The sequence below is a fragment of the Bombina bombina genome, chromosome 6 (assembly GCF_027579735.1).
Source record: "Bombina bombina isolate aBomBom1 chromosome 6, aBomBom1.pri, whole genome shotgun sequence".
NCBI lineage: Eukaryota > Metazoa > Chordata > Amphibia > Anura > Bombinatoridae > Bombina > Bombina bombina.
The window spans coordinates 302,605,933-302,625,735 of record NC_069504.1 but is presented as its reverse complement, the minus strand read 5'-3'; the positions used below and the strand labels follow the sequence as shown (position 1 = coordinate 302,625,735).

At 42.1% G+C, this 19,803-nt stretch overlaps 1 protein-coding gene across 1 annotated transcript in view; it reads right to left on the bottom strand.

Moving 5' to 3' along the window:
* Nucleotides 1-19,803, bottom strand: part of CEP290 (centrosomal protein 290) — an 862,077-nt gene that overhangs the window by 827,138 nt on the left and 15,136 nt on the right. Inside the window, 2 exon segments of the mRNA XM_053716925.1 lie at nucleotides 5,093-5,162; nucleotides 7,257-7,334. Coding sequence (XP_053572900.1) covers nucleotides 5,093-5,162; nucleotides 7,257-7,334 — 148 coding nt within the window.

Sequence of the window (19,803 nt, the reverse complement as noted above, 5' to 3'; positions counted from 1 at the left end):
TTCCAGAATATTTATCGGGAGAAGAGATTCTTCCCGAGACCAAAGACCCTGAGCTTTCAGGAGTTTCCAGACCGCGCCCCAGCCCACCGGACTGGCGTCGGTCGTGACAATGACCCACTCTGGTCTGCGGAAGCTCATCCCCTGTGACAGATTGTCCAGGGTCAGCCACCAACGGAGTGAATCTCTGGTCCTCTGATCTACTTGTATCGTCGGAGACAAGTCTGTATAATCCCCATTCCACTGACTGAGCATGCACAGTTGTAATGGTCTCAGATGAATTCGCGCAAAAGGAACTATGTCCATTGCCGCGACCATCAAACCTATTACTTCCATGCACTGCGCTATGGAAGGAAGAGGAACAGAATGAAGAACTTGACAAGAGCTTAGAAGTTTTGATTTTCTGGCCTCTGTCAGAAAAATCCTCATTTCTAAGGAGTCTATTATTGTTCCCAAGAAGGGAACTCTTGTTGACGGAGATAGAGAACTTTTTTCTACGTTCACTTTCCACCCGTGAGATCTGAGAAAGGCCAGGACAATGTCCGTATGAGCCTTTGCTTGTGGTAGGGACGACGCTTGAATCAGTATGTCGTCCAAGTAAGGTACTACTGCAATGCCCCTTGGTCGTAGCACCGCTAGAAGGGACCCTAGTACCTTTGTGAAAATTCTTGGAGCAGTGGCTAATCCGAATGGAAGTGCCACAAACTGGTAATGCTTGTCCAGAAAGGCGAACCTTAGGAACCGATGAGGTTCCTTGTGGATAGGAATATGTAGATACGCATCCTTTAAATCCACCGTGGTCATGAATTGACCTTCCTGGATGGAAGGAAGAATTGTCCGAATGGTTTCCATTTTGAACGATGGAACCTTGAGAAACTTGTTTAGGATCTTGAGATCTAAGATTGGTCTGAATGTTCCCTCTTTTTTGGGAACTATGAACAGATTGGAGTAGAATCCCATCCCTTGTTCTCCTAATGGAACAGGATGAATCACTCCCATTTTTAACAGGTCTTCTACACAATGTAAGAATGCCTGTCTTTTTATGTGGTCTGAAGACAATTGAGACCTGTGGAACCTCCCCGTTGGGGGAAGCTCCTTGAATTCCAGAAGATAACCTTGGGAGACTATTTCTAGCGCCCAAGGATCCAGAACATCTCTTGCCCAAGCCTGAGCGAAGAGAGAAAGTCTGCCCCCCACCAGATCCGGTCCCGGATCGGGGGCCAACATCTCATGCTGTCTTGGTAGCAGTGGCAGGTTTCTTGGCCTGCTTACCTTTGTTCCAGCCTTGCATTGGCCTCCAGGCTGGCTTGGTTTGAGAAGTATTACCCTCTTGCTTAGAGGATGTAGCACTTGGGGCTGGTCCGTTTCTGCGAAAGGGACGAAAATTTGGTTTATTTTTAGCCTTGAAAGACCTATCCTGAGGAAGGGCGTGGCCCTTACCCCCAGTGATATCAGAAATAATCTCTTTCAAGTCAGGGCCAAACAGCGTTTTCCCCTTGAAAGGTATGTTAAGCAATTTGTTCTTGGAAGACGCATCCGCTGACCAAGATTTTAGCCAAAGCGCTCTGCGCGCCACAATAGCAAACCCTGAATTTTTCGCCGCTAATCTAGCCAATTGCAAAGTGGCGTCTAAAGTAAAAGAGTTAGCCAATTTGAGAGCATGAATTCTGTCCATAATCTCCTCATAAGAAGAATCTTTATTGAGTGACTTTTCTAGTTCATCGAACCAGAAACACGCTGCTGTAGTGACAGGAACCATGCATGAAATTGGTTGTAGAAGGTAACCTTGCTGAACAAACATCTTTTTAAGCAAACCCTCTAATTTTTTATCCATAGGATCTTTGAAAGCACAACTATCTTCTATAGGGATAGTAGTGCGTTTGTTTAGAGTAGAAACCGCCCCCTCGACCTTGGGGACTGTCTGCCATAAGTCCTTTCTGGGGTCGACCATAGGAAACAATTTCTTAAATATAGGGGGAGGGACAAAAAGGTATGCCGGGCCTTTCCCATTCTTTGTTTACAATGTCCGCCACCCGCTTGGGTATAGGAAAAGCTTCGGGGGGCCCCGGGACCTCTAAAAACTTGTCCATCTTACATAATTTCTCTGGAATGACCAAATTCTCACAATCATCCAGAGTAGATAACACCTCCTTAAGCAGAGCGCGGAGATGTTCCAATTTAAATTTGAATGTAATCACATCAGGTTCAGCTTGTTGAGAAATTTTCCCTGAATCTGAAATTTCTCCCTCAGACAAAACCTCCCTGGCCCCCTCAGACTGGTGTAGGGGCACTTCAGAACCAATATCCTCAGCGTCCTCATGCTCTTCAGTATTTTCTAAAACAGAGCAGTCGCGCTTTCGCTGATAAGTGGGCATTTTGGCTAAAATGTTTTTGATAGAATTATCCATTACAGCCGTTAATTGTTGCATAGTAAGGAGTATTGGCGCACTAGATGTACTAGGGGCCTCCTGTGTGGGCAAGACTGGCGTAGACGAAGGAGGGGATGATGCAGTACCATGCTTACTCCCCTCACTTGAGGAATCATCTTGGGCATCATTTTCTCTAAATTTTGTGTCACATAAATCACATCTATTTAAATGAGAAGGAACCTTGGCTTCCCCACATACAGAACATAGTCTATCTGATAGTTCAGACATGTTAAACAGGCATAAACTTGATAACAAAGTACAAAAAACGTTTTAAAATAAAACCGTTACTGTCACTTTAAATTTTAAACTGAACACACTTTATTACTGAAAATGTGAAAACGTATGAAGGAATTGTTCAAAATTCACCAAAATTTCACCAGTGTCTTAAAGCCTTAAAAGTATTGCACACCAAATTTGAAAGCTTTAACTCTTAAAATAACGGAACCGGAGCCGTTTTTATATTTAACCCCTATACAGTCCCTGGTATCTGCTTTGCTGAGACCCAACCAAGCCCAAAGGGGAATACGATACCAAATGACGCCTTCAGTAAGCTTTTTCTATGTATCTGAGCTCCTCACACATGCATCTGCATGTCTTGCTTCCCAAAAACAACTGCGCAATAGAGGCGCGAAACTGAGGCTCTGCCTATGATTAGAGAAGGCCCCCAGTGAAAAAGGTGTCCAATACAGTGCCTGCCGGTTATTTTACATAATTCCCAAGAATAAAATAACTCCTCAAAACTATGAAGTATTAAAAATGCTTATAAATCAATCGTTTTAGCCCAGAAAAATGTCTACCAGTCTTTAAAGCCCTTGTGAAGCCCTTTATTCTTATTTAATAAAAATGGCTTACCGGATCCCATAGGGAAAATGACAGCTTCCAGCATTACCAAGTCTTGTTAGAAATGTGTCATACCTCAAGCATCAAAAGTCTGCTCACTGTTTCCCCCAACTGAAGTTAATTCCTCTCAACAGTCCTGTGTGGAAACAGCCATCGATTTTAGTAACGGTTGCTAAAATCATTTTCCTCTTACAAACAGAAATCTTCATCTCTTTTCTGTTTCAGAGTAAATAGTACATACCAGCACTATTTTAAAATAACAAACTCTTGATTGAAGAATAAAAACTACATTTAAACACCAAAAAACTCTAAGCCATCTCCGTGGAGATGTTGCCTGTACAACGGCAAAGAGAATGACTGGGGAAGGCGGAGCCTGGGAGGGATCATGTGACCAGCTTTGCTGGGCTCTTTGCCATTTCCTGTTGGGGAAGAGAATATCCCACAAGTAAGGATGACGCCGTGGACCGGACACACCTATGTTGGAGAAATTAGCGTGTCTACTGATCTAAGCAATTAGTGTGTAACATGCAAGAGGGTCAGGAAAACTACTGCATACTTGAGTATGCACGCCAACCTCTATACAGGAGTAGAATAAAATGAAAAGCCTAATTAATGTTTATAGATTTTACTAATCTTGAATGTACGTTAAACTTAATAATTTTATTTAAGGAAATCAGAAATTATTCACTGCATTGCAAAAAAGATATGCATGCAAAATAAATGTTTTAAAAATATTTACACTTATATCCATTGATTTGCATTTGTTTATCTTATTATGCATAATTAAAGGGCCATTACAGTAATTTATGCTCTAAGTTGTTCGAGAATGCAATTTTAGCACTAGCAATACTGCAACTTTATGTGTTTTACATCCCCCCAACCAAAGCGGTTATATTACATAGATAAAGCACCTATCGGGACCCACAAAGTAGTGCTGGTCCTGAGTGGAGACTGCCGCTAATTCAATTAGCAGCTCTAGCCAGACAGCTGCACATGCAACTAGGACTGCTGATTGGATCAGTGGCAGTTTCTAATTGGACCTGCACTGCTTTGTGGGTCCGAGCAATACTTTACCTACATATTTAACCCTTTTGAAGGAGTTGAAACACAAAGTTGCAGCATTACTCGTGATGAAATTACATGCTCTAACAAATTTGAGCATGGAATTTTATCACTATAAAGGCCATTTAAACATTTTATGGGAATTACATTTTGAGTTTACTGTCACTTTAATTTAATGCAGTAATTTTTTTTGCTTCTTTCCCTTTATAGATTTTAAAATAATTCTAATTAAATAAAGTGATTTACCAGTATCTGTAACTGACTGATTTTAATTCTCCTGAAATGCCTTGTATTGATATTTTTGGGTATACGTCAGTGTGTTGGTCACATATACACACTCATATACATACACTATTCTGAGCTAACACAGTATTGAAAAATAAAGAGAAAAATATTTTTTTCCGCAATCTTATGAATTGAGTAATTTAAAATAAAACCTTTAATATAATCATTTAATATAGCCAACCTGTTAGGCAGTTCAATAGGATAGTGATAGTTAGATAAAAAGTAATTAAAAGCGCATTTCAAAGCTAAGTGCTATGTTGGTAAATAGTAACTTTATTTAAATGTAAAATATAATACACCCCTCCCTCTTATCATATACCATTTTGGGTTCCCACAATGAACGAATGGAAGGTTAATTTATTGGCTCATCATTTTAAAAAAAATATCTTAGCTTGTGAGCAATTTAAAGTGTAGAAGAAAAAAAAAAAAAGACAAATAAGCCATCTAGAATAATTTGCTTTCTTTAGTAAAGTACCTACCAATCTTTGCTTGGTCTTCACCAGCTTTCTCTGCTTCTTCTAAAGCAAGTTCTACTTCTTGAGCTTTCATCTAAGTAGCAAATAAATAAAAACCTTAACTGGACTAAACATTGCAATGCTTTAAAAATATTACAATATATGCTCAAAAGTTAAATGGATAAAATAAAGTGCAATTGTTTAAGAATTACTTTACCCCTTAACACAGTAACATAAACCAATAAACAACAAGGTAAAATCCAGCACTCTTGAACTTCCAGGTATTGTGCAAGCTGTGTGGGTCACTGCACAACCCTCAACAAATACAGAGAACCAAAATCAGCCGCACAACTAATCTTCATATGGTTTTATTCCATAAAATTGAGCAGGTACAAAAAAGGAATAAGTTTCGAGCTTACACACTTACTCATGTCCTATGAGTTGTATAATGGCATCACATTTTTATATACAGATATATACAGAATGTGATGCTATTATGCAATATATAGGACATGATTAAGGGCGTAAGGCCCGAAACATAGTCCTTTTTGTACCTGCTCCATTTTATGGAATAAAACCTTTTGAAGATTAGTGGTGCAGCTGATTTTGGTTCTCAGTAAACAATATTAGTTACTAGATGGTAATATTTTGTAGGGTTATATATAAAACTGTAGTGGACAAGAATCTTCAGCAAGGAAAGAAACAAGCGTATTAAAACAAATGTGCAATATATATATATATATATATATATATATATATATATATATATATATGTTTTTTTTAAACTAAAGTATACATCTTTTGAATATGTTGATTATTTTTCCTTCTTACCACAAGGACATTAAAGATTATTTTTGGAACACAAACTTTTTACAGACCAAAAGGCATTGCAAACAAAACCCAACCTGCGCTTTTTGTGGAAAAAGTCAGTCTGTCAAACGCATTTAAACTGGTGTAATAGTATCAACTATGATCCACAGCATAATATAGCTACCATTAACCCTTTGGATGCTAAGCCATTTCCCACCTGGGTGCTAAGCTGGTTTTTAACTTTTTTAAATATATATTTGTAACATTTTTTTTTTTTTTTTTTTTTTTTACAGATCCCCAAGACTTAGGTGATTACCTTTTCAACGGTGGGTCTTGGGGGTCTGTAGCTGCTTAGATGCCTGAGATACAGGCTTCTAAGCAGCATATCCCCATCTCCTTATACTTATTGTAAATTTTAAATAAAGTTGCGAAGTGATGTCATCGCACGTGATGGAACTGCGCGAAACGTCAAGCTCTGGCAATGCCTGTCACTATACAGGACAGATCGCTGGGGTGGGAGTAGGTGGGAGCCTCCAGATTGCCCTCAAGTTGGTTAAGTGCTAGCGACGTCTCTGAGCCGTTGTCAGCACCTGACTGGGACAATTTGAGATGGCTCAGAGCCGTCATTAGCACTCAAGCGGTTAAAGGGGCATGGGTCAAAACTCAATTTTCATGGTTTGGATAGAGCATGCAGTTTTATGAGATTTTTGGATTAAATTCTATGATCAAATTTACTATGTTATCATTGTATCTTAGGTAGCCTCGGAAGCACTACTGGAAGTTAGCTAGTAATTGGAGGCTACACACATATGCTCTTTTCATTGGCTCACTGGGTGTGTTCAGCTAAGTCCCAGTAACACTTTACTGCTCTTGAGCTGGTTTTAACTGAGGTTAAATACATCATTAAATGCAAGCAATAGTGCAATCATGAAAACGTTCTACCACACTACAGAATTCTCTTTTTCCAGTTTTAGGTCTCTTTAACGTATAATTATAAAGCCCTAAACAAAATAACAGGAATGCTCAAATGCAAACAAACAAAGTAGCTCTTTAGGATATGTCTTTCTAACGAGCACAAGATATTTCAAAAGAGGATTCTTGGCTCTCTATACCTACTACTGTATAGTAAAGTTCAGCTGTACTTAACTGCCAAGAACCTTTAGCTTCAAATATTCATTGAAAACCTACCTAGTATTTTCAGACTAGATTTCTCTTTAGGATAAGATGAAACAGCTATAACTTGCAACAGAAGAAGTGGTCACCAACCCATAAACAAGATCTTGAATAGCTTGTTCTTACTTGAGCTACTACATATTTATTTGTGAAGTATAAACATGCTTATCAAGTCAAGAAAACTAGTATCAACTATTTTACAAACCTTCATCAAAGACTGTGTGATACGAAACAACTGTACAAGGTTTTCAGTAGCTTCATCTTTTAAACCCAAACCATTGATCTGTGGAAAAAAAAATATTCTTAAATTAGAATTTGATATATTATGTATATTGTAGAACTTAAAGGGACATGAAAACCAACATCTTTCATTAATTAGACACAGCACAAATTTTAAACAACTTCCCAATTACAGCATATAATTTTAAACAACTTTACAATGTCTTCTTTTATCAGTTTTGCTTAATTCTCTTGGTATCCATTATTGAAGGAGTAGAAGTGTCCTACTGGGAGCTAGCTGAACACATATGTAAGCCAATGACAAGGAACATATGCGCTGCCACCAATCAACAGCTAGCTCCTGAGCCTACCTTGGTATTATTTTCAACAAAGAATATCAAGAAAACAAAGCAAATTAGATAATAGAAGTAAATTGTAAAATTGTATGGTCTATCTGAATCATGAAAGAAACATTTTTGGTTTCATTTCCCTTTAAAACTGATCCATCTTGGTTGATTGACAATTCCAGAATGTTCAGGTCTAATTTGTAATACCTACATTACTCAACCTTTTGAAGCACTTAAACACAAAGTAATAACAAAATAATTTATTTAAAAATAAATAACTACTGTAATGAAATTCAAAAATAACAAAAATGTATGCTTACCTAATAAATTTCTTTCTTTCCGGATATGGAAAGTCCACAATGTCATTTAATTACTAGTGGGAATATCACTCCTGGCTAGCAGGAGGAGGCAAAGAGCACCACAGCAAAACTTTTGTAACTCCCCTACCCATATACCCCAGTCATTCGCCCGAAGGGAAATGGAAAAGGAATAACACAAAGGTGTAGAGGTGCCTGAGGTTTAGTCAAAAATAACTGTCTTAATAAAGGGTGGGGTCGTGGACTCTCCATATCTGGAAAGAAAGAAATTTATCACGTGAGCATACATTTTGTTTTCTTTCCTAAGATATGGAGAGTCCACAACGTAATTCAATTACTAGCAGGAACCAATACCCAAGCTAGAAGACACAGAATGAACAGGGAGGGAGAACAAGACAGGCATCCCTAAACAGAAGGTACCACCGCTTGAAGAACCTTTCTTCCAAAAGAGGCCTCAGCCAAGGCAAAAGTATCAAATTTGGAAAAAGTACGCAGAGAGGACCAAGTTGCAGCCTTGCAAATCTGTTCCACAGAAGCTTCATTTTTGAAAGCCCAAGAAGAGGAGACAGCCCTGGTGGAGTGAGCTGTAATTCTCTCAGGAGGCTGCTGTCCAGCAGTCTCATAATCAAAACGAATCATACTTCTCAACCAGAGGGAAAGAGAAGTAGAAGTAGCCTTCTGACCCTTACACTTTCCTAAGAAACAAACAAACAGGGCAGAAGACTGGCGAAAATCCTTAGTCGCCTGTTGGTAGAATTTTCGAGAACGCACAGCATCCAAGTTGAGCAACAGACGTTCTTTATGAGAAGAAGGAACAACAATTTCCTGATTAATATTTCTATCCTAAACCACTTTAGAAAGAAACCCCAATTTAGTACGAAGAATCGCCTTAACCGCATGAAAGATAAGATAAGGCGAATCCCACTGCAAAACCAAGCGTTCCGAAACTCTCAGAGCAGAAGAGATAGCAATAAGAAACAAAACTTTCCAAGATAGCAACTTAATATCTATGGAATGCATTGGCGCAAACGGAGCCTGCTGCAAAACTTTAAGAACAAGATTAAGGCTCCAAAAAGGAGCGACAGGTTTAAACACAGGGCCTGACAAAAAGATTGAACATCTGGCACATCCGCCAGACGCTTGTTTAACAAAAATAGATAATGCAGAAATCTGACCTTTCAGAGAACTGACTGACAACCCTTTCTCCAGACCTTCCTAGAGAAAAGACTAAATTCTAGGAATCCTGACCCTACTCCAAGAGCAACCCTTAGATTCATACCAATAAAAGTATTTACACCATACCTTATGGTAAATTTTTCGAGTAATAGGCTTGCGAGCCTGGATCATGGTCTCAATGACCGACTCAGAAAATCCACACTTAGACAGAACTAAGCGTTTAATCTCCAAGCAGTCAGCTTCAGAGAAACGAGATTTGGATGGAGGAATGGACCCTGAGTTATAAGGTCCTTCCTCAGAGGCAACCTCCAAGGCGGCCGAGATGACATCTTCACTAGGTCTGCATACCAGATCCTGCGAGGCCATGCAGGAGCTATTGGAATTACTGATGCTCTCTCTAGTTTGATACGAGCAATAACTCGGGGAAGGAGCACAAGCGGAAGAAACAGGTATGCTAGACTGAAATCCCAAAGAACCGCCAGATCATCTATCAGAGCGGCCTGAGGATCTCTTGACCTTGAACCGTACCTTGGAAGCTTGGCGTTCTGCCGAGACGCCATCAGATCCAACTCCAGCACCCCCCATTTGAGGGTTAACCTGGAGAACACCTCCGGATGGAGAGCCCACACCCCGGGATGAAATGTCTGTCTGCTCAGGAAATCCGCTTCCCAGTTGTCCACTCCAGGAAATGTGGATGGCAGATAGACAACAATTGTGAGCTTCCGCCCACTGAATAATCCATGTCACCTCCTTTATGGCTAAGGAACTCCGAGTTCCTCCCTGGTGGTTGATGTAAGCCACTGAGGTGATGTTGTCCGACTGAAACCTGATAAACTGGGCTAAGGACAACTGAGGCCAAGCCATCAGGGCATTGTAAATCTCTCTCAACTCCAAGATGTTTATGGGGAGAGCAGACTCCTCCCGAGTCCATAGCCCCTGCGCCTTTAACGAGTCCCAGACTGCTCCCCAGCCTAGCAGGCTGGCGTCTGTGGTCACAATCACCCAGGAAGGTCTCTGGAAGCATGTGCCCTGAGACAGATGGTCCTAAGAAAGCCACCACGGGAGAGAGTCTCTTGTCGACTGGTCTAGATCTATCCTCTGAGACAGATCTGAATGGTCTCAGTTCCATTGTCTGAGCATGCATAATTGCAGAGCTCTCAAATGGAATCGAGCAAAGGGAATGATGTCCATGGAAGTGACCATCAGACCAATTACCTCCATACATTGAGCCACTGATGGACGAACAGTAGACTGAAGAGAGAGGCAAGAGGAAAGAATTTTGGATTTTCTGACCTTCGGAATCTATTATGGTCCCTAAGAAAACCACCCTTGTAGCTGGAACAAGGGAGCTTTCCAACCGTGGGAACGTAGAAAAGACAACAAAATATCTCTGTATTGTTGAAAAGATGGTGCCTGAACCAATATGTCGTCCAAGTATGGCGCAACTGCAATTCCCCGAGACCTGATCACTGCCAAGAGAGCCTCCAGAACCTTTGAGAAAATTCTGGGAGCTGTGGCAAGTCCAAACTGAAGAGCCACAAACTAAAAGTGTTAGTCTAGAAATGTGAATCCCAGGAATTTGTGATGATCCCTGTGGATGGGAACATGAAGATACGCGTCCTTCAGGTCTATGATTGTCATAAACTGACCCTCTTGGACCAAAGGAAGAATGGAACGAATGGTTTCCATTTTGAAGGACGGTGCCCTGAGAAACTTGTAGAGGCACTTTAGGTCTAAAATGGGTCAAAAAGGTTTCCTCTTTTTTGGGAACCACAAACAGATTTGAATAGATTCCTAGACCCTGTTTCCTTACTGGAACAATCACTCCCAGGGGAGGAAAGGTCCTGAACGCAGTTCAAGAATGCCTCTCTTTTTACCTGGTCTGCAGATAATCTTGAAAGGTGGAATCTGCCCCTGGGAGGGAAAGTTTTGAATTCTATTTTGTAACCCTGAGATACTATGTCCAGAGCCCAAGGATCTGGGACAGCTCGTCTCCACGCTTGACAAAACAGGTAAAGTCTGCCCCCCACTTGATCCGAACCCGGACCGGGGGCCGACCCTTCATGCTGACAGACTCAGCTGAGGGTTTCTTTGATTGCTTCCCCTTATTCCAAGACTGATTGGGCTTCCAAGAAGACTTGGACTGCTCCTGCTTGGAAGAGGGAGAGGAAAACGTTTGACCTTTGAAGTTACGAAAGGGACGAAGATTACTTTGACGTCCTTTGAGTCTGTTCTTCTTGTCTTGCGGTAGAAAAGACCTGATGGCTTGGCCTCAATTGTCCTTAGCCCGGTTTATCAGGTTTGTCGGACAACATCACCTCAGTGGCTTACATCAACCACCAGGGAGGAACTTGGAGTTCCTTAATCATGAAGTATGTGGCACGGATTATTCAGTGGGCAGAAGCTCACATTTTTTGTCTATATGCCATCCTTTTCTACCCGTAATATCAGAAATTATTTCTGCCAGACCAGGTCCGAACAAGGTCTTCCCCTTGTAAGGAAGCGCCAGAAGCTTGGACTTAGAGGTAACATCAGCTGACCAAGATTTTAGCCACAATGCCCTGCGGGCTAGTACAGTGAACCCAGACATCTTGGCTCCAGTCTAATAACTTGCATGTTCGCATCAGAAATAAAGGAATTGGCTAGTTTGAGAGCTTTATTCCTATCTTGTATCGCCTCCAACGGAGTCTCTACTGAAACTGATTCAGACAAGGTGTTGCACCAATAAGACTTATGAGGAAGGGCAACCTGCGTAGCAGTAGGTGGAACAGAAATCTTACTATCTGAATGTCTAATTTTCCTCTTGCGTTTTCTCAGCATAGGAAAAGCAGATAATGCCGCAGATACCGCAAAAGATACCTGTGCAACAAAATCTGCAGGCAAATAAACTCCTCCAGGAGGCTGAGAGGAACTGCAGGGCACTGTATGTGACGACATAGAGGCTTGGGGCATTTGAGGAGAAAACTGTGGCATTGCTTAAACAGCATCATCCTGAGAAACATTGGACACAGAGGGCAACAATTTATCTTTAAATTGAAGTGTTCTAGCTACGCATGCAGCATAGAATTGCATAGGCAAAACCATTTTTTGCCTCTAGGCATGAGAAGCATTTGTCAAAAAACACAGAGTCTTGGTTTTTTCAAATTCAATGACGCCGCTCCACTCTGTGAATATCCAACAGCAGAGAGAAGTCACATGACCGGCAGAGAGAGGAAACTATGCAGCAAGTAAAAGGTGCACGTTTCCCTCTGCCTACAACATAAGATGCAAGTAGCTGCAGCTGGTTTCAAACACAAGCAGTTTGTTAGTTAGCCTGTTCTAGCTAAGCAAGCAAAGAAAACCAACTGCCAATTTTTAAGTTTATACATAAATCCCTATATAAAACATAAGCCACACACATACTAATAAAGTATTTCAACAAAGAGGAAAAACGTCTCAATAAAGGTAAGATTAACCCCTAGTCTCAACATACATAAGGTGCCTACCCAATGACAAAGAAAATTCTGTATAAAGGATTTTAAAAATGTCGCCATCTACTGCATAAGACATATTCTTCTGAAGTGCAAGTCTCTAAGACCTAGAAGACAAAAGCACTTACCTGCAGTCTAGCTGTCCGGCAGGAAGACAGCTCACAAGGCGTGAAAGGACACATACTCCTTACAGAGACCTGTAGAAAAAGAAAGAAAACAGTAACCAACTTTGGCTTTCTGTACCATGGGCAGCAATGTATTAGGAAACAAAGCAAGGACTACAACACTACTTCCTAACTGCTTCAAAGCCACCACTACTCTACTGAAGAGACTGACGTGGACTCAGCTAAACCTAAATCCTTGCTTGCAGGGAAAAGTACCTGAAAAAGGAATTAATTTCTTCAGACACCAAACTTCACCTCCTCTATTGACAGAGGCAAAGAGAATGACTGGGGATTATGTGTAGGGGAGTGAAACTTAACAGCTTTGCTGTGGTGCTCTTTGCCTCCTCCTGTTGGCCAGGAGTGATATTCCCACTAGTAATTGAATGACGTCGTGGACTCTCTATATCTTAGGAAAAAAATATATTTTTTGCTAGAATGTCCCAACAATACTTAGTATTGTTATAATAGTAGGGCTGGGTGATATGGGGAAAAATGAGCATCGAGATTTTGGCCATTAAATATCGCGCTTGCGATTTTAATCGCAATTTTTTAAAAATAACTGTTAAACATACATTTCTCAATAAAAACATAATTTATGCTTACCTGATAAATTTATTTCTCTTGTAGTGTATCCAGTCCACGGATCATCCATTACTTGTGGGATATTCTCCTTCCCAACAGGAAGTTGCAAGAGGATCACCCACAGCAGAGCTGCTATATAGCTCCTCCCCTCACTGCCATATCCAGTCATTCGACCGAAACAAGCCGAGAAAAGGAGAAACCATAGGGTGCAGTGGTGACTGTAGTTTAATTAAAATTTAGACCTGCCTGAAAAGGACAGGGCGGGCCGTGGACTCGATACACTACAAGAGAAATAAATTTATCAGGTAAGCATAAATTATGTTTTCTCTTGTTAAGTGTATCCAGTCCACGGATCATCCATTACTTGTGGGATACCAATACCAAAGCTAAAGTACACGGATGATGGGAGGGACAAGGCAGGAACTTAAACGGAAGGAACCACTGCCTGTAGAACCTTTCTCCCAAAAACAGCCTCCGAAGAAGCAAAAGTATCAAATTTGTAAAATTTGGAAAAAGTATGAAGGGAAGACCAAGTTCCAGCCTTGCAAATCTGTTCAACAGAGGCCTCATTTTTAAAGGCCCAGGTGGAAGCCACAGCTCTAGTAGAATGAGCTGTAATCCTAACAGGAGGCTGCTGTCCAGCACTCTCATAGGCTAAACGGATTATACTCCGAAGCCAAAAAGAAAGAGAGGTTGCCGAGGCCTTCTGACCTCTCCTCTGTCCAGAGTAAACAACAAACAGGTTAGATGTTTCGCGAAAATCTTTAGTAGCCTGTAAGTAAAACTTCAAGGCACGGACTACGTCTAGATTATGCAAAAGACGTTCTTTGAAGAAGGATTAGGACATAATGATGGAACAACAATCTCTTGATTGATATTCTTGTTAGAAACCACCTTAGGTAAAAACCCAGGTTTTGTACGCAGAACAACTTTATCTGAATGAAAGATCAGATAAGGAGAATCACAATGTAAGGCAGATAACTCCGAGACTCTTCGAGCCGAGGAAATAGCCATCAGAAAAAGAACTTTCCATGAAAGAAGTTTAAGCTCCATGGAGGAGCAACAGGTTTAAACACAGGCTTAATTATAACTAAAGCCTGACAAAATGCCTGAACGTCTGGAACTTCTGCCAGACGCTTGTGTAAAAGAATAGACAGAGCAGAAATCTGTCCCTTTAAAGAACTAGCTGATAATCCTTTGTCCAAACCCTCTTGGAGGAAGGACAATATCCTAGGAATCCTAACCCTACTCCATGAGTAATTCTTGGATTCACACCAATGAAGATATTTACGCCATATCTAGTGGTAAATTTTCCTGGTGACAGGCTTTCGTGCCTGTATTAAGGTATCAATTACTGACTCGGAGAAGCCACGCTTTGATAGGATCAAGCGTTCAATCTCCATGCAGTCAGTCTCAGAGAAAGTAGATTCGGATGATTGAAAGGACCTTGTATTAGAAGGTCTTGTCTCAGAGGCAGAGTCCATGGTGGAAAGGATGACATGTCCACTAGGTCTGCATACCAGGTCCTGCGTGGCCACGCAGGCGCTATCAATATCACTGATGCTCTTTCCTGTTTGATTTTGGCAATCAGACGAGGGAGCAGAGGAAACGGTGGAAACACATAAGCCAGGTTGAAGAACCATTTCGCTGCTAGAGCATCTATCAGTGCTGCTTCTGGGTCCCTGGACCTGGATCCGTAACAAGGAAGCTTGGCGTTCTGGCGAGACGCCATGAGATCCAATTCTGGTTTGCCCCAACGGAGAACCAATTGAACAAACACCTCCGGATGGAGTTCCCATTCCCCCCGGATGAAAAGTCCGACGACTTAGAAAATCCGCCTCCCAGTTCTCTACACCTGGGATTTGGATTGCTGACAGGTGGCAAGAGTGAGTCTCTGCTCAGCGAATTATCTTGGAGACTTCTGACATCGCTAGGGAACTCCTGGTTCCCCCTTGATGGTTGATGTAAGCCACAGTCGTGATGTTGTCCGACTGAAATCTGATGAACCTCAGTGTTGCTAGCTGAGGCCAAGCCAGAAGAGCACTTCCATGCACTGAGCCATCGTGGGGCGCGGAATGGAGTGAAGAACACGGCAAGCATTTAGAAGTTTTGATAACCTGGACTCCGTCAGGTAAATTTTCATTTCTACAGATTCTATTAGAGTCCCTAGGAAGGAAACCCTTGTGAGAGGAGAACTCTTTTCTTCGTTCACTTTCCACCCATGCGACCTCAGGAATGCCAGAACTATCTCTGTATGAGATTTGGCAATTTGAAAGCTTGACGCCTGTATCAGGATATCGTCCAGGTAAGGAGCCACCGCTATGCCTCGCGGTCTTAGGACCGCCAGAAGTGAGCCCAGAACCTTTGTAAAAATTCTTGGGGCTGTAGCCAACCAGAATGGAAGAGCTACAAATTGGTAATGCCTGTCTAGAAAGGCAAACCTCAGGAACTGATGATGATTCTTGTGAATCGGAATGTGAAGGTAGGCATCCTTTAAGTCCAACAGATATCAAAAACAAAATAAGTCCTTGATGGAGGTGCGCCTATGGTGACGAATGTAGCAAACAATCCGATATAAGGCTGCTCTTCTGTAGCGTGCGTAGACGGTTAGGAAATCTGTAGTGGGGAAACAGGAAGGCGCCAATAGGGTGATAACGTATAGACCCAGACAGGTGAGTATAAGGAGAGAAAAGGTACTCACAAGCAGGGCGGCACTTGAACGTGCCTAACCAAGCGGGCCGGGACCACAGCGTCGCCCGGGAGACTCACAACGGCAACAACACCAATCCTCGAGCCGGACCAAGTTCCGTGTGGCCAATCAGGAACGCTGGATGATGACACACCTCCCTCTTCGTATGCCGATACTGAACACAGGCATAGAGGGTAGGAGACAGGAACAAACTGTGTAAGGCTCTCCCGAATACCGAGAGCTTGATTCACACAAGCCAACAAGCTTAGCGTGAAATTTCCTTTCCTCTATCTATATGAGGTGACCTTTTGTCAGACGCAGCTTATTGTACTCCTGTATTCAGAAGCTCATCTCTGCAGAAGAAAGGTGACTTTGCAGACAGGGTGTCATTGTGCTAAGTCACCACCAGACGCATGTCCTGTCATTGTGCTAAGTCACCACCAGACGCATGTCCTGTCATGCGTCTGGTGGTGACTTAGCACAATGACACCCTGTCTGCAAAGTCACCTTTCTTCTGCAGAGATGAGCTTCTGAATACAGGAGTACAATAAGCTGCGTCTGACAAAAGGTCACCTCATATAGATAGAGGAAAGGAAATTTCACGCTAAGCTTGTTGGCTTGTGTGAATCAAGCTCTCGGTATTCGGGAGAGCCTTACACAGTTTGTTCCTGTCTCCTACCCTCTATGCCTGTGTTCAGTATCGGCATACGAAGAGGGAGGTGTGTCATCATCCAGCGTTCCTGATTGGCCACACGGAACTTGGTCCGGCTCGAGGATTGGTGTTGTTGCCGTTGTGAGTCTCCCGGGCGACGCTGTGGTCCCGGCCCGCTTGGTTAGGCACGTTCAAGTGCCGCCCTGCTTGTGAGTACCTTTTCTCTCCTTATACTCACCTGTCTGGGTCTATACGTTATCACCCTATTGGCGCCTTCCTGTTTCCCCACTACAGATATCCTTTAAGTCCACTGTGGTCATGTACTGACCCTCTTGGATCATGGGTAAAATGGTTCGAATAGTTTCCATCTTGAATGACGGAACTCTGAGGAATTTGTTTAGGATCTTTAAATCCAAAATTGGTCTGAAGGTTCCCTCTTTTTTGGGAACCACAAACAGATTTGAATAAAACCCCTGTCCTTGTTTCGTCCGCGGAACTGGATGGATCACTCCCATTACAAGGAGATCTTGTACGCAGCTTAGGAATGCCTCTTTCTTTATCTGGTTTGCAGATAATCTTGAAAGGTGAAATCTCCCTTGTGGAGGAGAAGCTTTGAAGTCCAGAAGATATCCCTGAGATATGATCTCCAACGCCCAGGGATCCTGAACATCTCTTGCCCACGCCTGGGCGAAGAGAGAGTCTGCCCCCTACTAGATCCGTTGTCGGATAGGGGGCTGCTCCTTCATGCTGTCTTAGAGGCAACAGCAGGCTTTCTGGCCTGCTTGCCCTTGTTCCAGGACTGGTTAGGTTTCCAGGCCTGCTTGGATTGAGCAAAAGTTCCCTCTTGTTTTGAAGCAGATGAAGTTGATGATGCACCTGCCTTGAAATTTCGAAAGGCACGAAAATTAGACTGTTTGGCCTTTGATTTGGCCCTGTCCTGAGGAAGGGTATGACCCTTACCTCCAGTAATGTCAGCAATAATTTCTTTCAAATCAGGCCCGAATAAGGTCTGCCCCTTGAAAGGAATGTTGAGTAATTTAGACTTTGAAGTCACATCAGCTGACCAGGATTTGAGCCATAGCGCCCTACGCGCCTGGATGGCGAATCCGGAATTCTTAGCCGTTAGTTTAGTCAAATGAACAATGGCATCAGAAACAAATGAGTTAGCTAGCTTAAGAGTTCTAAGCTTGTCAACAATTTCAGTCAATGGAGCTGTATGGATGGCCTCTTCCAGGGCCTCAAACCAGAATGCCGCCGCAGCAGTGACAGGCGCAATGCATGCAAGGGGCTGTAAAATAAAACCTTGTTGAATAAACATTTTCTTAAGGTAACCCTCCAATATTTTATCCATTGGATCTGAAAAAGCACAACTGTCCTCAACCGGGATAGTGGTACGCTTTGCTAAAGTAGAAACTGCTCCCTCCACCTTAGGGACAGTCTGCCATAAGTCCCGTGTAGTGGCATCTATTGGAAACATTTTTCTAAATATAGGAGGTGGGGAAAGGGGCACACCGGGCCTATCCCACTCCTTACTAATAATTTCTGTAAGCCTTTTAGGTATTGGAAAAACATCAGTACTCACCGGCACTGCATAGTATTTATCCAGCCTACACAATTTCTCTGGCACTGCAATTGTGTCACAGTCATTCAGAGCAGCTAATACCTCCCCAAGCAATACACGGAGGTTCTCAAGCTTAAATTTAAAATTAGAAATCTCTGAATCAGGTCTCCCCGAATCAGAGACGTCACCCACAGACTGAAGCTCTCCGTCCTCAGGTTCTGCATATTGTGACGCAGTATCAGACATGGCTCTTACAGCATCTACGCGCTCTGTATCTCGTCTAACCCCAGAGCTATTGCGCTTGCCTCTCAATTCAGGCAATCTGGATAATACCTCTGACAGGGTATTATTCATGATTGCAGCCATGTCCTGCAAAGTAATCGCTATGGGCGTCCCTGATGTACTTGGCGCCATATTAGCGTGCGTCCCTTGAGCGGGAGGCGAAGGGTCCGACACGTGGGGAGAGTTAGTCGGCATAACTTCCCCCTCGACAGACCCCTCTGGTGACAATTCTTTTATAGATAAAGACTGATCTTTACTGTTTAAGGTGAAATCAATACATTTAGTACACATTCTCCTATGGGGCTCCACCATGGCTTTTAAACATAATGAACACGTATCCTCTGTTTCAGACATGTTTGTACAGACTAGCAATGAGACTAGCAAGCTTGGAAAACACTTTAAAGCAAGTTAACAAGCAATATAAAAAACGTTACTGTGCCTTTAAGAGATTTTGACAAAATTTGAAATAACAGTGAAAAAAGGCAGTTACACTAACAAAATTTTTACAGTGTATGTAACAAGTCAGCAGAGCATTGCACCCACTTGCAAATGGATGATTAACCCCTTAATAACAAAAACAGAATAATAAATGACAAAAACGTTTTTTAAACACAGTCACAACAACTGCCACAGTCTACTGTGATTGTTACCCTCCTCAAACACGATTTTGAAGCCTTTTGAGCCCTTCAGAGATGTCCTGTATCATGCAGAGGGAAGCTGAATGTCTCTGTCAGTATTTTTAGCTGCACAGAAAAGCACTAAAATAGGCCCTTCCCACTCATATTGCAACAGTGGAAAGCTTCAGGAAACTGTTTCTTCTAGGCAAAAATCAAGCCAGCCATGTGGAAAAAAACTAGGCCCCAATAAGTTTTGTCACCAAACATATATAAAAAAGATTAACATGCCAGCAAACGTTTTATATTACACTTTTATAAGAGTATGTATCTCTGTTAATAAGCCTGATACCAGTCGCTATCACTGCATTTAAGGCTTAACTTACATTAATCCGGTATCAGCAGCATTTTTCTAGCAAATTCCATCCCTAGAAATATATTAACTGCACATACCTTATTGCAGGAAAACCTGCACGCCATTCCCCCTCTGAAGTTACCTCACTCTTCAGAATATGTGAGAACGTGAGTGGATCTTAGTTACTTCTGCTAAGATCATAGAAATCAAAGGCAGATTCTTCTTCTAATGCTGCCTGAGATGAAACAGTACACTCCGGTACCATTTAAAAATAACAAACTTTTGATTGAAGTTAAAAAACTAACTATAATACACCACTCTCCT